This window comes from Sabethes cyaneus, chromosome 2, assembly GCF_943734655.1.
Source record: "Sabethes cyaneus chromosome 2, idSabCyanKW18_F2, whole genome shotgun sequence".
NCBI classification, from domain to species: domain Eukaryota; kingdom Metazoa; phylum Arthropoda; class Insecta; order Diptera; family Culicidae; genus Sabethes; species Sabethes cyaneus.
Window position 1 is genome coordinate 187,371,849 of NC_071354.1, and position 19,477 is coordinate 187,391,325.

Here is a 19,477-nt window from a genome sequence, read left to right on the forward strand (position 1 = left end):
TTAAGTTAAATTAGTATAATACTTATATAAAAAATTATTCTTGGAACAGTTTCCTGTGGTACAGTAATTGCAGCTTGAGAAATATTAATAATAACTAATCACTCTTTGAAGAAACTGAAGGTACCAAAAATATTGTCACGTAAATTTTGCCTGACCACTAGCACCATCTAGCATCGACATTTCCAAATATTAACACCAACAGGAGTATTCCTAGGACGAGCAAGAATTTTTAAATGGCCTTCCCATCCTTTCGTAAAATTCCTGTTTTGAAATTTGACCTTCTGATTTTATTTGACAGACTTTCCAGTGCTACGATTCTATTGATTTTAACAGCCTCTTCTAGCCGAGATTCGAACATACATCGACTGCCTTTTCAGTCAATTTTCGTCTTCGTCAGTGAATTGGCGAACAAGCAAAAAAACTGTTTAGTATTTTCCATCATAACTTTTATTATGTTTCACCACAAGGCTGCAATACTGGACCACTTCTATTTATTACATGGTTCGGTCACAGATTAAAACTCGTAACACTTCGAGTAAATATTTCTAAATCTCGCAAAAAAGCTGGCGTCTGCCCATAAAGACATATTTATGACCAAATATAGTATTTCAACAATGGTAGCTCATAGTGCATTTAGCTTTTGGTTATAAATTGTAACTCTATTTTTATACTGAATTTCGATGGCCAATTTCGCTACAAAAGAATTTTTTTAAATTTCACTTTTATCCAAATTTTTAGTTTTATCTACGCCCTGGAAGTAGCGTATTTGGTCATAGTGAATAAATGTTTGAATTTTTAGGTCAAACTAAACTCACGTAACAATTTAAAACTTATTATACTCTTCGAATGGTTTTCAACACCCCGGTTATAAAACTGCTAGTAGGGTAACCAATCTATTTTGGACCCCTTCAGCAGCTGTACATAATTTAAACACTTCCATTTGATTTTGCTGTAAGTGTCCAAATTATGTACAGCTACTGATGGGGTCCAAAATACGTTGGTTACCCTACATCCTAGAGATCCTCACAACTTTCAGACAGCAGCTGTAAAACCAACATACTAGGCACTAGACACTACTTTTAAGATGGTTTTTATAACCGCTTCAAAACTAAGGTTATAAGCTCAAGTAGTCTTATTACGCTCCGCTGAAAGTAGCAATAAAATCATTTATATTTTTCGTTGCATGACCGTCATAAATCAACTAATCTTGCTTTATTCTACAAAGCTATGAAGCATAAAGCTTGTTGTGCTAAAAAATTTGAATCAACCTTCTAAACTTGACAATATATAGGAAAGTGAAATTTTTACTTTCAGAACTTGCTGATCGATTTGGTTTATAGCTATAACAAAATATATGAAAGAATAAAAAAGTAATTTTCAGAAGTTTATTAGGGAAACTTCTGCAACATATGTGTATTAAATTTAATCGTGGATATTCGAATCAGAGCGTCCTGGAGTAACTGGATGGGGAAAAGCCCAATTGAGGCCAAGTAGACATTAATATTGTTAAATAAATAACATTAAACTACATACAAAATATTATCGTCACTCATAGAATTCTTGCATTCAAAATTTTATGATGAAACTTCTGTTCCGTTGATTCCCCAAATTCAAACAGGTGCTCCACCACGTGCGACAAGCCGCAATAGGTTCGTTATATCCAAAAGTATTACGGTGTCATTCCGTTAGTAATAATCCAGCAGAACGAAGAGAACGTTGAGGAGCACGAAAGTTGTGCAGAGATAGAATGTTCGGTGAATCTAGGTGTCAAGACCATTAGTCGACACCGTTCAGGATATGGAGGCAGGTTCAAAGGATCACGGCAGGGTAGGTCACGTAACGCTAGACGAATGGACCTCTTCTGCACTCGATCAATTCTCAAATTCCAGGCTAGTTGGTAGGGAGTTTAGATCAAACACGCTTTATTGGAAAATGGTCGCACTTAAGAGCAGTATAAAGCCTTTAAACAGTATGGATCTTTAAAAGTTCGTTCAATTCTCGAGACAAAACCGAGCTGCTGAGTTACTTTAGGGATGATTGTCGAGCGATTCAAATTAAAATTAAGCTTGGCCTCGAGAATAACTCCAAGATCGTTGACATGTTCAACCCTTTTGAGCACTTGACCATAAATTTCACATTCAAATATAATTGGGCTAACTAAGCGATGAAATGTCATGATCTGCCACTTTCCTGTACTAATGATCAACCAATTCTTGCGGCACCAATTTAGGAAAATATCCAACAGCTTTTGAATATTATGACAATCTTCAATTGACCGTACAGCTAAATACAATTTTAGATCGTCTGCGTACACCAACTTACATGCGTTACCCAGAAGTAATGCTACGTCATTAAAATACAACGAGAATAGCAAAGGACCCACATTGCAGCCTTGTGGTACGTCCGATTCGTTTGTGAATGGTGAGGAAAGGCAGGAATTGAGCTGTACGCATAATGTTCGACCGCATAAGTAGGAGCTCAACCACTCAACAAAATGTTGTGAAGCGCCAAGTCGGGAAATTGGCAAATAATAATAATTTGCAGTCAAATTGGTAGTAGTTGTAAGTCATCGGACAAATCGTGATTGACTGCGTGGGTATATTTTTATGTTTCTTAATTAACCATAATTCGTTCGGCACAGGCTCGATAACGAACCATCGTCACTAAAGTAATGTACATAAGTCCTGTGACAGTCAACGATTCGTTATGTAGACCTTTGTTATGTAGACAAGCGTCGACTTGTCTTACGACGTGATGAAAGACGTTCCATTAAACAAGGCTGATCCATTAGATCCAATGAATTTTAATGGATGAACCAGGAATTTGAAAGCGCCCGATGAAATTATAATAGTTTCTACCAGAAAGAAAAAGTACAGGACAAACTTTTAACGAAAACTCATGAAGTTTACCCACTTGTGAGTGGAAAATAGAACTCTCAGTTTCAGTAAAATTTGAATCTCATAATTTATTTTACGAAATAACTCAGACCAAGGCGATAATACACTATAATTTCTTGATTTTATACAGGCATCACACTGCAACCAAATTCAATTCGTTCGGCACACGTCAAACGGCGACGTTAATCGCTACGAAAAAAGTTAAGAATCATCGACGGAGTGTTTCAGTTAGTCCAGAATGACCTGCTGTCGGCAGGCTTGTCTTAACGGCACCAGCGAGTGCAGTGGCCGGCTTGGCTTATCATCACCTCTATTGGGCTCGGCTTTGTTGTACGTGATGAGCAAAATTTCGAACGAGCTTATTATGTGATATGGAAGTCAGCTTGTGCGATGTTTCTAGAGCAAGCGATTCCCTGTAGGCGATTCAGTCACGTTCGTCGCCACTCTGTCTGGGCCGTGTCGAAGGCAAAACATTTCTGCACAATTCAGTTGGTTACTGTGCGAAGCATTCTTCATGTCCCGTGAGTAGATTTAGATCGTTCACATGTCAAAATTGCTGATCATTTAGTTATTTGATAATTTAAACGGTAAAAGTTGGTAGTGAAACAATGTTGAAACAGTGTAGTGAGATAGTAGAGTAGGAACTATTTTAAAGAGACAGTAATTCGCGTTGCAAACAACCGGTTTGTTGCGATTGTGGACGTCTTTGGGAAGAAGATCCACAGCAACAAAGCCGTACATAAACAAAATCTCACTCGCCTCTGATCCCATGTTATTTTCATTAGTTATCAGCGGCATTGTTGTGATCCTACGATTTCCAGAACAGAGGAATTTTATGTACACATACGGCTTGCACGACCGGCACGACTGATAACGACGCGTATGCTAGTTTACTTGGCTTCATCAACGTGGTATAATGCACATTGACGTAATGATCGCAAGCATTCGACTGATGAATGATCGCAAACTGCTTCTATCCAAATCGATTGCCAATGTTCCGCATAAATCCTGTTCGTGTTTCTTTCTTCTGATCAAGAAGAGGTTATGCTTCGTCTAGCAGTTTCACGCAATGTGGAGATTTCAGCAAGAGCTATATGATCTTTAAATAGCATTAACAAACAGCTGATAAGTTAGCACTGTGTAATGTTGATACTTTTATCAAAATTTCAATATAAAACCGGGAAATTATTACTAGTCCGAAGAAAGTTACTTGATACAGATGCGCGACGACAAACTGAGAAGAAGCATCTTGGTACTGGGGGATTGGTACTGGTTAGGGAAAATCGTTTTAATGCACTAAACTAACGTACTTTTTTATGATACTTTTCGACAGGATGACACTCGCGATCCTCTGCAGCACGGTTATCAACGGGTCAACACAGCGGAAGGATCGCTGTCCACGTCGACGACAGGTACCAGCTTGGATACCATCGTATTGGATACGAATGCGGAAGATTTGAACAGCACTCCCCGGGTCGGAGGTGTAACGCGAACCTTTAGTCCTATACAGGAAGCCGATGATAGCACCAACCCGTTTCTGGACCCGTTGACATCGCGTTCACCGGCCGGTGAGTCGAAGACGAAGAGTAAGTCTTCGCTGAAGAGCTCGCGCGTGTCGTTTGACGAGGAGGACCGATTCGACGAAGGCGATGAAGGTTTTCGCAAGCAGCGGGAACACTTTCAAAAGCATAAGAGCCACAGTACTTCAGAGCATAAGAATCAGTTGATCAAGGTGAGCTTCTGTCAAACTAAATTTTGAATTTAAGAGTGAAAGTTTGTACGCGAATGTTCGGTAATATTTCGGTGAATTTTAACAAAATCAATCCTTTTGCAGGAACTTCGTCACCTCCTCGCCGCCGACAATCGTCGACAATTCCAGGGCAAAAAGCATGTCTCGCTGGATGTCCAGAGTTCCAAGGTCCTGGAGGAGCTGCTGAGGGCCTCCTCGTCCGAAGACGACTTCGAAGGCCAACGCAAACAGTTCCAGGAGCGCAAACACAAGAGCCTTGATGCGCGGCACATTACGTTTAAGTTCGAGAAGGAACCATCGCCGTCCAGCAGCGAAGAAGACTTCGAGCCATCGTCCTCACTGTTGAAGATCGATGCCGACATTACCAAACCAGTGATCATCGATCTGAAAGTAAAACTAGCGCCGTCCGATCAAACATTGACGCAATTTCAAAAAAATCTTGCCCATTTTCAGGATTTAGAGTCCAGCGAGGACGAAGATTACATCTCCTCGCGCAAACAATTCCAGCAGGCGAAGTCGATGAGTACCGACTCGCGCAAAAGCATACGATTCTTTGAGATGGAAATGGGCACTAAGGACGAAAACATTCGATCGGCAGTTCCCTTCGTGCGGCAGATCACGGAGGAGGGCAAGCCGAAGCTCGAAGTTTATCGACCAACTACGAATCCGATCTTCATCTGGACACAGGTAAGGGTCTAGAACGTCAGGCCGTATGCTTTTTAAATGTTGCATGCTTTGCGTTACTTCATTCTTCATTTTTCATCAACCTCGCGAAACATTGTTGTGCTGCATGCCTACCGAGTTCTGGTTTGAAAACTGTGCTAATCCACATTCAAGCTAACAGTTTCTTACACATGAAAGCTGTTAAGCTACAGGAGCTTTAACCAAAAATGAGATTCAAGCTTGCTTGTACTAGTTGAGAGAGCAAAATAAGTTTTTTTGTTTCAACTTTCCTTGCGCTCGAATTTGACCCCTGCTACGAAGCGTTGTCGCGATTAAAGGTTTCAGCAGCAAACCGAGCAATTTGCGTCATTGATGGGTCCATTCAGCGAAGACGTGATCGAGTCCAGCGTTTGTACGTTCACTGTTGGTAATAATGCAGATTAATGTTACTCGCTGACTGTTCAAGTTCCAGGACGTCATTGAGGCATATTTTGATAAGCTGTGGGACACCGAGTTTTGTTTGACGGTAGAAAACGTGTCTCACAAGCAGCTCAATAATCCCACTTCTATGCAAAGAGTAATTCTTTATGAGAGTTTATGGGATGAATGTCGATAAACCGACACAATTCTTTAGTTAAAAATAGTTTTTAATAATGCTCGTGGCTTTGTAGGCCTATAAATTTCACCTTCGCAAACCGGCAGTGTAGGACTTATTGATTTAAAAATACATCCCACCATCGATGGTTGCAATGGTTAACGGGTGGAAAGGTATAAATCGTTCGCGCTTTCTGCCGGTCAGTTGCCGGCTGGACTCGTGTATCCATCAACTAGACCGGAATAATCGTAAATCAATCTTCCATCGAGAAGCACTAAGATTACGATTAAGGGATGATGATTGGGCACACCTACTTTTCCCAACCAGTTGTTGCTAAAATGGAAGCACGACACGTGATAGTGCTTCACCGACATACGCCACGGCTGCGGCAGCAAGAGGTGAACTATTTAATGGTTCCCTCATGCGCTTATCACTACATAGTATTATAGAATGTTCCACCGGAGACTGAAAACAGTTTGAAACCTAGTAGATCAATGAAAAGTTGCAGTTTTTGTTCAAAAATCGCTGCGATTTTAGTAACTACGTTAAGTTTTAAATTATGACAAACTTGGGCAAATCACGTGAATCGCTCTAACAATAATTTCATGATTCTACTGTTGGTTACCGCTCGTTGACGAACGCAGGATGAATACAAACAGCTAACTGCAACCGACCTTCGTGAAGGCGCTTCTCCGTAAGCGCATCAATACGTTTATTTATTGTTATGAGTTTTAGCGTTTTCCAATGGGCTGCCATCTGACGGGAGAGACAGCAAGGAGCAACGTAACTTTGTGCAGCGTTCCTTGCCAACTGTGAGCAGCGATAGCCGTGCATCCCGTTTCAACTGGACAGTGAAATTTTTAAATCTGCTTCTATCAGTTGTATAAAAACAATCGTCGATGGTCAATCCAGCTCAGTCTCTGTTCGGTCGTTTAGCTGGAATCGATTGATTCTCGGTGCTAGTCGCGAGTACTGTTGCTGATCAACTCTGTAGGATACTTTTGCCTATACGATCCTTTGATTAGTGTCGTGTTTTCAAGTTACGCTGACGAAAGATCACTCGTTTTAAGTGCTAACAGCTCTTTATTTGTCATCCGCTGAAGATCACGTTCCCATGCCAAGTCCTAGAGATGAAAACATAAAATATTTACTTTGGTGATTAGAAAAATAGTACCGCGTAGTGTGTGGGCTCAGTGAAGCGAGTAATTCGTGATCGAAGACATTTGAAGGGCGAATCTAGTTTGAGCTGACGGTAGTCATAATTTCTTCACGCCATTTGATCCTCCTACGCAAGTTGGAGTAACTAGCGCCGGTACCAGTGAAATGCCCATAATTCCAAACTGTAGCGCATCAAACGTGTGCCGGTCCAATTCAGAATTTTGACTAAACCTGTCTTCAGAGCATCCAGTGCACTGGACACGTGTCGATTAAACTTGTTCATGTCCAATTGTGGAAGTAGAAGAAAACAACGGCAAAAACGGCGTCTTGCGGGCGGTCATTCGAAAATTAGGTCGAAATCACTTGAGCCGTATTATCGCTTCAAGTTTGGCCTCGTCCGGAATTTCCGCCTGCTGCTAATCAGCTGATTTCGCCACACAGGCAATGTCTCAATGAGTCGTGTTCCGAAAGCACCGAGGCAGCGGGTTCAGATGTTATCAGTCACTTTCGCAAGCGTCACCCTGTGTGTTTTTTTTGAAAGAGCTTTTTTGTTCTGATAAATTGAATCGTTATTTCTGGAAGCTTGATTTGTTCTGTGATGATTTCGAGTTGTTTACAAATATGCTTTATTGACAACATAGCTTCCAGTTTTCTGCGTAATACATTTATCATGAACATAGCATGAAGTTACATTGTCTTCAAAAACAAATTCTTCGTTCAATGTTAGACTCAGCTTCTTGTTTAATGTGATGCCTATTGGATGTGTATTTTAAAAAATGATTGGTTTTGCTTACAAATAACTTTTATGCAAGTACATGAGAAAGCTTTCTAACCGTTTCAACTTCATAAACCATATTATATTTCCATTGAAATATATTACTCGTACCATAGGTATTAAGATATAGAAATTTGACATAGGAAATCATTTCATTATCACTAATGATTATATTACGTTGTTCTATCTATAAAACATAGCATGAAAATATGCCGTCTTTAAAAAATTTCATTCAATTTCACATTTTAATTGGCTCGAAAGCATGGGTTTCAAATTGCATTTCTATTTTTAAATATCCTGTAGCGTAATTTTCTAGTACAGAATAATATTCTGTATGTGCGTTTCCAAGAAATTTGTTAAAATAAGATTTTTGCGTTTAGTTGACTTATATTTTGAAAAGTAAAAGAAGACGATTGTTCAACGCCAAATACTGGTTGAAAACAACCATTCTTCGCCTTCCTATTTGGATTTTATGGAGACGCCCTGTTCTCTATAGATTTAAGCTTAATTCAAGGTTGAAAGAAAGTTTCATTTCATCATGATTTGGTACAAGTGAGTAGTAACGGTTCAAGTTCGTAAATTGGCATATTGTTCGATGAGTTTATTGATTATTAACTCATTAATTAGCAGCTCACGGGCTTGCACAATTGCTCATGTTATTACTGCAGCAAATAAATAATAAACAAGTTGTTGTTTTTCAAGTTGCATCAGACGAAGCCGTATAGAAATTTTCCTAGAAGACAAAACTATACAGAACTCTTACCTAACACATTAAATATTCGTACTACGGATAATTCTAGTACTTAAGCAGGCGGTTGTTAATATCGCAAACTATTTTCTGAAATAATTTCTCATGATTTCTCTTTATAAAATTATTAAAATAAATGAACAAATTAATCTCCTCCTTTACCATTGTTTGCATAAAAATTGCACAAAGTTAGTTTTTCTTACAATACATATTTCCTCACAAAAAACTGTGTTGATTAAACGTTCTTTTAGTAGACGAGGAACACTGTCGGAATCGTATGATAATACATGGAAAAATTAGTATGGTCGCCATGTAGTGGATTTTTCTCTACTTTGCGTAAATACCATGATTTTCCTTACATAAAAAGCAAAGCCTAGTAGCTACATTCGATTTCGAAGCCTGTGCTTGCTTTTAATCGACAGACCTCGTCGCCAGCAGATAGAGTTCAGGCACTAATGCCACGATTCTCTTGGCTTTAACAACTTGTACCAACCTAGATTGGTACTATAATTTTGCTTTTGATAAGATTTTTGTTTCAAAAAATTTAAATTTAATTTGTTTTTCGTGTTGGCTCAACTTTGTGTTTATTTGGATAGTTTCATCTGAAGTAACACATTCAAGAAATCGGATATTTTTGATCCTTTTTTGCGGAAAATATCCATTGTATCCATTGGGGTTAGAGACACACTAGAAAATATCCATTGTAATGAAAACTAATAACGTGTCGAAATTTGCGGTCGAGTTATAAAATTTAAGAAATAATTAGTCCCAATTTCGTCAGTTTATGTCATTATTGCACCGCAGATTAACTTTATATTTTCTAAATTTTGTTTCTAAATTTTGTGCCGTCATTAGTATTCAGTTATAACTCAGAAATAACAAAAAACGCTACAGTGCAATTTTAATCACTAAAAAAATATCGCTCCTATTATGTAAGTCGAATCGAGTAAGTTGGCTCGACTTAGTCGACTTAGTCGAGTGGAATGGTCGCATTATGCAAGTGGAGTAATTTTTCTTTGCAGAGCGGTCGACTCAGTCGAATTACTCGACAGAATCGTGTCCGGTTCGATCTCTGTAATAACAAAATACTCCGTCGACAATATAACGCTTGTAACATAATTGATAAACAAAAATTTTTGAGAATGTTCCATGATTTTTTACTTATTTTTTCGGTGTTTTCCGAACGACAATATAAAATACCCAACCGATGGCTTACAAGATCAGTAATACTCAATTAGGCTTACAAAAAAATTAACTTATTTTGCAAATTTCCATATTTTGTATATTAAGAACAGTTAGGAATATCGGGTATCCTATTATGGACCCTTTAGGGTTTACAATAGGACAACGGCTGGGTCCATTCTAGTGTGTTTTGCATTAAGAGGGACCACTAATAGTGTCATTTTTTGCATCGTTAACCATATAATGGACTCTCACTTGATGACAACGTCAAAATAAACGAATGAAGTTAAAATTTTATAAACTAAAATGTGTGTTATGTTTAGTTCTTCCTGTTTCATGTTATATATCCTAAGAAATAAGAAGTACAAACTAATAAACGCATGAATTGTACACGAGGGTCCACTATAGGTAGAGGGTACTGGTATACATACCCTAATTGCATTCCATCTTTCTCTATTCATAACTTTATTATAAAATGGTTCAAATGGTGGTTTGATTTTTGTTAAAATTTTCGTCTTAAATTTTTCCTCGTTTCAATTCTATTTAATAATTTGACTCAATTTCATGTTATTTACATGTATTTAAGAACAACTATTTTGAATGATACCTTTTTCTTGTCCAACTTTGTCTTAATTTCACTATACTTTGGAACTAATTTGATTTTAAAAATGTCACAGTTTCATTTCAACTTTAACTTTTTCTAAAATATTTCTATGTTACTGAATTATTTAAAAACATGCAAACACATGACATCTGATATCGGAAGTATAATGTATGAAGTAAAATTGATGACAGGCTTTTACTAGCTTCAATACTTATTAAGATGCGACTCAAAACGTACTGTTCACATTGGTGTTGCCTCTTAAGAAAGTCAAAGGTGGGTGAATATTTATTTACTAGCTGTAACCCGCGTGCGTCGCCTCGCGTCTGATTGAGAGCGAATCGGAAGTACGCTATGTAATACAAACGCCTATGTAACTTGTTAATTTTGCTTGTTTTGAATGCAAAGTGGTACACAAGTTTATGCTATGCTATGCTATGCTTTTGAATGCAATCTGGTACACAAGAATCTCTTTTTACGTCCATTAATTTTACGTGATTTCGTTTTACGTCCGAAATTTGAGTTAACGTCTTCTCATTTTACGTCCTAAATTTGAAAATTTGAATTTAACGTCATCGTCAAAAATCATTAGGTGGTCTTAGAAAATACGAAATAACGCCTTTTCTTTTTACGTCCAAAATTCGAATTACCGTCCACCTTTTTACGTCCAAAATTAACGTGCTCTTGTTTTACGTCCAAAATTTGGATTAACGTGCTCTCGTTCTACGTCCAAAATTTGAATTATGGTTTTCTTTTGTTTACGACCGATTTTTTTCTGTCCCCTCAATAGTGGACGTAAAACGAGATTTGAGTGTACAATTGGTTTGAGTCTTTGCTTAATGTGGGCGATTCTTACCACGAAAATTTGTGGCCCTTTCAGGGGCCTGGTTTTGGTTACAAACAAGGCTCTTATATATACCGCACTTCCCACTAAACGGCACTCCGCAGTTTCAAAGTGCGACTGCACAAAACTGCGATCAAACTCTAAATCGAAATCGAAAAAATTCAGAGTATAACAATGATTACCTGATATTGTGTAACATTAGGAATTATTTTCATGGTCACATAAGTTAACATTTGCCCCTCTACATAAATGATCAGTCGCAGAAATAGATAATTGCCAAAAAACTCAATGTCATCAATGTCTGACAGCATTCGGACCGACCGGTCTAATAAGTATGACTTTTTGTAGAAGAAAAAAATAATCATAAATTTCTAATATTTACCATAGGCACGGCACCCAGCGGGGCCAAGCCGGTCGCGTGCGTCACTCATACACATACGCAAATATACTGCACTGCTTGATGATAGTTTAAATTTTTGGCAAACGCTTGAACGATCTTACTTGACCCCAATTAAACTCTATTGTTGGTTGCGCAGGGAGGGCCCGTTTCCGGGGGCTCGTTCTCAATTGTGCGTCATACACTTATCATAACGAAGTTTTTAAATTATCATTGACAATGGTCGATGGTTTTTTTTCTCGTCCTATCCGATAGCTTGCTCGTCAGCACTTGCATACAATCATTCAACCACTGCCGCTGCTGGGGTGGTTCCCGATAGCCTGATCAACTAATTAACCAGATTGTCGGATTTATTGATTCGCAATGATGGGGACGACGATACGCTTTAGCCGCTCGTGCGTCAACAAACGACTGTCGTCTCCATCTGTGATTGATGTTTTGATTTTTTTTGCTTCTCGGTCGGTCGCTAGCAGCAAGGATAGTTGCAGTCCTTCAATTCCAACTGTTGCTTTCAGTATTATTCGCATTTGAAATGGTCTTGGTGCTAACTGGACCAAGTAATCCTCTCGCTCTCGTAATTGAAGAGGGAGAGTAGATATCATGTTACTTATGGCAATTGTCCTTTGATCCGTGGGAGACAGATTATGCGTACACATTATATGCTGTCTACTGCCCAGAAAGTCCTTATTTTCGAGTTTTTCGGCAGTAGCAATCTTTTTTCGTCAGGAAGCAAGTGCAAATCGCCGGTTGAACACTTGAAATCGACCGAATCCGGGCGCGTCGAATTAATTAAAATTTCTTTCAATAAAGTTTAGTTTAGCTTAGTTAAGGTGTACATCAATTTGTGCCTACGAGCACCAACCTTTAGTGCAGAAAGGATATTTAATTAAAAAGGAAAAGTGGAAAATTTACGCGAAACCAGTACTCGCCAAAAGCTGGCCCGCTCGTCCACATATGGCAACAGTTGGAATGGTGCGTGATTTGCTGTTGTACAGTGTAATCCAGTAGAATCTGTTTCAGAGCGGCATGTACCCTGTAGGGGCAATTAGAAGGTGCTGCCTTACGTTAACTGCAGTAGACCACGGGTTGACTATCGTTGAAGAATAGGAAGAATCAGGCCGCCAAGAAGAATTATAGTGGAAAGTTTTCCCGACTATTTTCGCTCTCTGCTCCATTCGCTTGTCTCGGTCGATTGAACCAATGCGAGAAGCTGCAAAGTGTGATTACGCGTGTTATCTTTAAGATACGCCGTGTGCCAGGCAGAAGCAGGGAGGACGATGAGGAAGGTGGTCCCATTTTGTAGGATAATTGGGAGCCATACAAAGACTGATCTTGATCGCAATTTAAAATGTGGATTGAGATTCCTGTGTGCTACGAGGTATTAACATGCATTAGTGCGTTGGTGTTTTGTTTTGGACTGTTGTTTCAAATATGTGAATTTTTTTTACATGAATCGTCCGTAGTAATTTCAAAGCGTACTTAAAGTTCTATTATTTCACATTGCTACTGCGTGTGTGTGAAAAAATTAAACTTGTTTAAACACAGAATGAGAATAATCTTAAATAAAACTTATGATAGTACTCTAAGGGAAGAGCAAGGCTGTGAAAGTTAAAAATTAAAACAATAATTTTTGATAAGTCGTGAGGTAAAGACTATGAAAAAGTACTGAATCGAGATTTAGCAAAAAGCTGCTTCCAATGAAATATATATTATGGCGATTGGGCCGGAGTTAACTCCAGTTTTCACTTTTAATTTTCTCTGTCTTGTTCTTTCTTTAAAGCTGTATCGAATCTAAAAATGAAAAATGAATCTAAAAACTTATAACTGTTCTTAAATCATATTATTCTATAGTTAATTTGCTGTGTAAACTGAATTTGCATGATATCTGGTATCTCATAGACATGAGTCGTGATTGTAGTAATGATCGTTCGACTTACGATTATTGACATAATGTAATTAACATTTAAAGTTTTCTTAGCTCTATCGAATGCTTGTTAGAGCTGAACGGCTACAGAAAAACTGCCGTTGAAGGGGAAAGTTTGGCTAAAGTACGGGCATATGAAAGAATAGTATATAATATACACACCAGCATTTAGATTTTAAGTCCGCTCAGATTATAAAAATTACCAACAATAACAAATAAACTATTTTGTACTAAAAATATACAAGTAAACAGCTCAAAATGGGAAATCACGCATGCAATTATCATAGCATAATACTGCCGTCGGTACGCAGCATCGCTCACTAAATGCGTATCCTAAATTGCTTTAATCAATGAATTTATGACTTCTACTCCCACACCCGCAGACGCAGCGACGTGCGTTACGCCAGTACATCAGTACGTCACATGTTTTCGCAATCACTCGCGATATGTGGGTTATCTCATATTTGGAACAGTCCGGCCCTTTGCTACGAGTGCTGCGAAAAAAAGATTGCAGTATAGCTGAATTTTCTCACACAGGGTAACGTAAACCTGTAGTTCCGTAAACGTACTTACGTCAATTACTACGATTCTACATTCTACATCGACTCTAACATGGAGAGGCCTCTTCATTCGTGAATCAATTTGTCGTTGCATCCACGGCAAGCAGATGATCACATACTCTCACTTCCTTGTTATCACTGTCTTTACTCCACGCGAGGCCGGGTCTAGATTGGAACTCCACATTTAATGGAACTTTCTCCTCTTCAGTGCAGCCTGAAGACCATGTAGGAGTACCGTATTCGTGCTAAGAGCCGAGCAATATTCTTAAATTCAATTGTCTACACAGACAGCTCGTTCGCTGGTCCCGTACAAACCTGTATAAAAAGTCTATCGAAAATAAAACCTTCTCAGTTGATAGTTTGAGCCCCACGCTGATAACGAGTGATCTTGGTCAGCAGCAGGACACAGAAACTGTGTCAAGTGTGAAACTTTAGTGATCGGTCCACACCACCACGAATTGGCATACGAGTCGACAACGGGACGATTTATTTTACTGTTTCGAACCTTATTTCCACAGTTGTTGAGCCCCAGTTCACGGAAGCGGAAGTAGTGTGGAAGCGTGGAATATCGTTTGTCGTACGCGTCGCGTAGCATTCAGCATCCACGATGGTTAAGCTATTGATGCGCGCGGACACCCACGTGTCATTCACGGTGCCAGCGGAAGAACCGGTGGCAAAGTGCACATTTTCGCAGGTTTATAATTTTTGTTTTATCATTTGCCGGAACACAGAGCCAGTCGTTTCGGTTCTGATAGTGCGCGCTTATGACTTATGGTTAGAAAGTTTGTTGCAGCGATACTGATCAGTATTTTTCTTTCGATTTTTTTCTACATTAAAAGGTGCTAGCCGCACTGTCAGTTTCACTCGGTTCCATGGTTGTCGGATTTTCGTCAGCATACACCTCCCCGGCGTTGGTCTCGATGAAGGATCGCAACATAACCTCGTTCGAAGTCACGGATCAATCGGTAAGTAATTAAAATAATATTATTGTGAAAATTAGTGATAGTTTAGAGTTTCGTTTCTGCAGTGGGTTCACATTTTAAAAAACAATCGGTACAAATAAATTTTCAACTTATACATATATTCGATACAGAAACGAAGTGATTTTCGGAAACACTGAAAATTACAGCATTTTTTCCTTTATTAAGTCTCTTGCATGAACAGCATGTAGGCATATTATGCACTTCCTAATTGAAAATTTTTGCAGAACATTAATTCAATAAGCATTAAAGTTTGATAATCGATATTTTTCGATAATCATAGATGATTGTAATTATGATCACGATTGTTGTTTAGTTTTAAATTAGTTAAAAATGGTAATTAAGCAAAATGTGCTAAGTATAATTCTCGACCAAACAAAAGTGATACAAGATAAGTCTTACCCATTAACTAAAATTTCTTTAGGAAATTGGAAAACTTTGTCAACAAATTAGAAACTTTCGTTTTAAATGCACATTTTATGCTGAATCTAGTTTAACATTCACGTCCCCGACATCAAATAATGTTACTTGCAGTTGCACTTTGGTTCTCTCTCCATTCAGTATTGTTCGAATTAATGTAGGGGAACTGGGGGGAAAATGAACACCCTTAGCAATTTCGCCATTTTCTCCCCAAGGAACCAACCAAATGCTGACCGTACTATATGAATTAAAAGCTGGATTCATATTCCACGTAGCAATATATAAAGATGTTGAAAATAGGACTATTTGTCATGAAAAATTTCTCTTTTTCGAAAGCGTCACATTCGAGCCTGATTTTTTTCGTGTGGGTAAAATGAACATGTAGTGAGGGCAAAATGAACATGTCATAGAAAACTAAATTAACATGCAGTTTGGATAAATTAAACACTATTTTACATTATCATTGTTCTACATAAGCCGTAGGTATTCAACAGGGCTGTTGGAATTAAAATGGGACTCCACAAAGTTAACATAATGTATCTTCGCCACGTTCATACAATGCTTGACTTTTAGCTCGCAGGATTTTCCAGCACACGGTCATTTTCCGTCATTTTTCGAGAGACTCGATCATTTTTGTTGCTTGAATTGTAATTATTTCGTAGCTGCTGATAAATGGAAACTAAAACATCATGATACCCACTGTTCGTTTTCATTATTATAAACAAACAGTTGATAAAATTATTTGGAATTTTCGACAGATCCGCAGGATAGCAAACAACAGTGAATGATACCAATAGTCGAAAATTAATTTGTTTCGCCAAAATAGCTTATTTACTAATAGTGGAAATTACCATCGGCGTCAGATTTCTGCAAATATTTTTTACTTTTTCCATTTTTTTCACATTGGAAAGCTTATGATCACCACATATTGTCTCAAACAGCTTGAAATACTTCTAGGAGAAGATAACTATTGATCTGGAACAGATTTTAATCGGTTTACTGGGAAATTGGCTGCCTGTTCATTTTACCCCCCCTGTTCATTTTACCCACAGTTCCCCTAACTAATCTTAAACGAACCACATTTAATTGATCTGTAATGAAAAATTTTTATTACTAAAATTTGGTTTCATTTTCACGGAGATATTCCGAATCGCAGTGGGATTATTTGTTACGTGGTAAAAAAAACAAAGGTCGAACAAATCAAAATTTAGTGCTCTTTTTTCTCCTACTGTATTTCGTTTACAAAGCTCAAAAGCTAAAAAGTCTTCTTCGCATGTTTGCCATCAAAAAAGTTTGTTACAACCCATAAAAACAATGGGGAAAAACGAGCTCGTAATCCCAAGAATTAGAAGCCGCAGGTTTGGAATCTTACAAGATACCTATTCTCATGTAAAAAATGCAGGAAATCGATTGGTGATGGTCAGGGATGGTTCGATCACTTTGACTCAATTTTGATTCATTTGACAGTACCGTTTCAGCCGAGCCAAATATGACAATGTTATATATGAGACATTTGTAGAACTAGTTATAATTTACAATTTTTCTGAACAAAGTTTTACTGTATCGTTTGTAGTTACGGGGCTACAACGCTAGTAACTCATCAGTGACTAAATGAACGTTCATTTAGTCACTAATAAAATACTAGCATTGTAGCGCCGTAACTACAAAAGATACAGCAAAACTTTATTCAGCAAATAGCCTGTTCTATAAATGTCTCTTATGTAACTTTGTCATATTTGGCCCAGTTAAGACGGTATTATCAAATGAATCAAAATTGAGTCAAAGTGATCGAACCATCCCTGGTGATGGTTTCATCCTGCACACACTTCGGAAAGTGGTCCATTTTGCCCTATTTTACCCAAAAATCATGTTAAAAGCTAATTAAACAGTATAAAAACTTATTTGCCGCCCGTGAAACGAACTCAAATAGCTTCCAAATTTTATCAAAACATCAGAAGAATCAAATCCCATCCATTCCATACTGTGCGAAATGCAGGTATAGTCCATTTTACGCAATTTGCCCCTAAATACATAGTAAAACCTAATGTGGTCTCGATCACAACCGACCTCAAACTGTGTATATCCATGGGGATTTGTAAATATAAATAAAAATCAAAGATGGTGACAAAATACATAGCCGAATATCGATCATTACCAAGTCTCATAGACCTTAACCGCCCAGTTAGATTCGAGGTACGATGCTGATCTAACAAGCCAGTTGTCGTATATTCGAATCTCGGCTAGGCGGTGCTGCTAGATGGAGTTAGTATACTGACGCATCCTATAGGATTGTTGCACTAGCTCCGTAACTGTACTGTACTCTTACAGCTGGCTGCGAAATCTATTAAACAGAAACAGAAAGTCAAGCTCCGAAAATAAATTTCCCATTTCCCATAATATTGCTCTAGCTTTATTCTATAATATGCGAACACATTGAAAATAACTTCGTCTGTGCAACTCACACTTTATTTTGAGGAAATAGCCAGAATATTTGTTTCATGGTTTTCAATTGCTGGAATATCAATATGGCCTAATATTTTTTCATGGATAAATCTAGCAACGCTTCATAACAATTGCAATAAATCTGCTTGATTGGATATTACCATTCCAAAAACATTATAAAACTATGATTTGTTCGCGAGAAAATTTGGACACCCCTAAATACACACAGCTTCGAAAATACATTAACAATGAGTGAAATATTTCGCAGAGTGGTAGACATATGTCTGTTCTTTCTGAAAATATAACACTTGTTTATATTACAAGCGCTCAGCGTAAAATGGCGTCGAAAGAAGAGCAGTTGCGAAACTTCTAAGCAACGACAAGGCATGAAGTCTTTCAAGGTGAGGACTGTGTCAAACCGTAATGATAAGCAAAATACGACGGCCAAAACACGCGCTCATAAGCTTTAACGCGAATATTTAACGAAGTTTCCATACGTTATAATGGACGATGAAACGTATGTCATAGAAGACTTTAAACAGCTTCCTGGTATGTCGTTTTACACTGCCTTGAAGCGGAATGGCGTTGCTGAGCATTTTAGGACAAAGAAGAAAGCCAAGCTCCTCAAAAAATATTTAGTATGGCAGGCCATATGCAGCTGTGGTCGAGCAAGCAAAAGTTACATCACTACGGGAACGGTTAACAAAGGAAATATACCGTGAAGAATGCCTGCAGAAACGATTGTTAACGTTCCTACACAGCCATGATGTACCCTCGCTGTTTTGGCCTGATTTGGCATCCTGTCACTACGCCAAAGATGTTTTGGAATGGTATGATGCTAATGGAGTCCATATTGTACCGAAGGAGGCGAATCCACCTAACTCTATCTAGCTAACAAATCCAGAGTTACGCCCCATCGAGCGGTATTGGGCTTTGGTGAAGAGAGAGCTGTCCCAGCACAAGCAACAAGCAACAACTATAGATAAATTTCGAAGATCTCTGACAAACGCAGCTAAATTGATTGACAACAAGTCTGCACTGACCCTCATGGCAAGGGTAAACTCCAAAGTTCGCCGATTTTTCATGCAGACCAAATAAGTAATGTTAATGTGTTTGATAATTAATAACGATACACACATAAATGATATAAAATTGTTTCATGGATTAAACTTCTAGCAAATTTGTTTTATTGCAAAATTGAGGTGTCCAGATTTTGTCGCGAACAAGCCTTATAATTACTGTAACCTTGAAGTTTGTATTGCAGTTTGACAAATAGCCTCCATAAGGACAGTTTTGTATTGATACGCCAATGTATTGGTACGCGTTCTCTGGAGAATACTCAGAATTGTTTTGTAAGAGATGTTACATAGCCAATTAGTTTTCTTGTGGTAATATAAGCGATCGCAATAAGATCTGTGATGCGGGTTTACGGATAGTTTTATTCGAGTTAAATAGTTTTAGCTACAAGTATTAAATAAGACTCGTTCTTCTTGGCAATGGGTATGTCCACTATAAAGCTTTAGGTAATCGTTATTCCGCAA

General features: G+C 38.1%; 2 protein-coding genes across 2 annotated transcripts in view; one reads left to right on the top strand and one right to left on the bottom strand.

The window, feature by feature from the left end:
- Positions 1 to 19,477, bottom strand: part of LOC128738274 (RING-box protein 2) — a 79,388-nt gene that overhangs the window by 48,949 nt on the left and 10,962 nt on the right. The gene's annotated exons all lie outside the window — the stretch shown is intronic.
- Positions 1 to 19,477, top strand: part of LOC128738271 (facilitated trehalose transporter Tret1) — a 31,159-nt gene that overhangs the window by 5,855 nt on the left and 5,827 nt on the right. The window contains exons 2-5 of the mRNA XM_053833279.1: positions 4,231 to 4,629; positions 4,732 to 5,037; positions 5,101 to 5,334; positions 14,934 to 15,059. Coding sequence (XP_053689254.1) covers positions 4,231 to 4,629; positions 4,732 to 5,037; positions 5,101 to 5,334; positions 14,934 to 15,059 — 1,065 coding nt within the window. The remainder of the gene's footprint in view (positions 1 to 4,230; positions 4,630 to 4,731; positions 5,038 to 5,100; positions 5,335 to 14,933; positions 15,060 to 19,477) is intronic.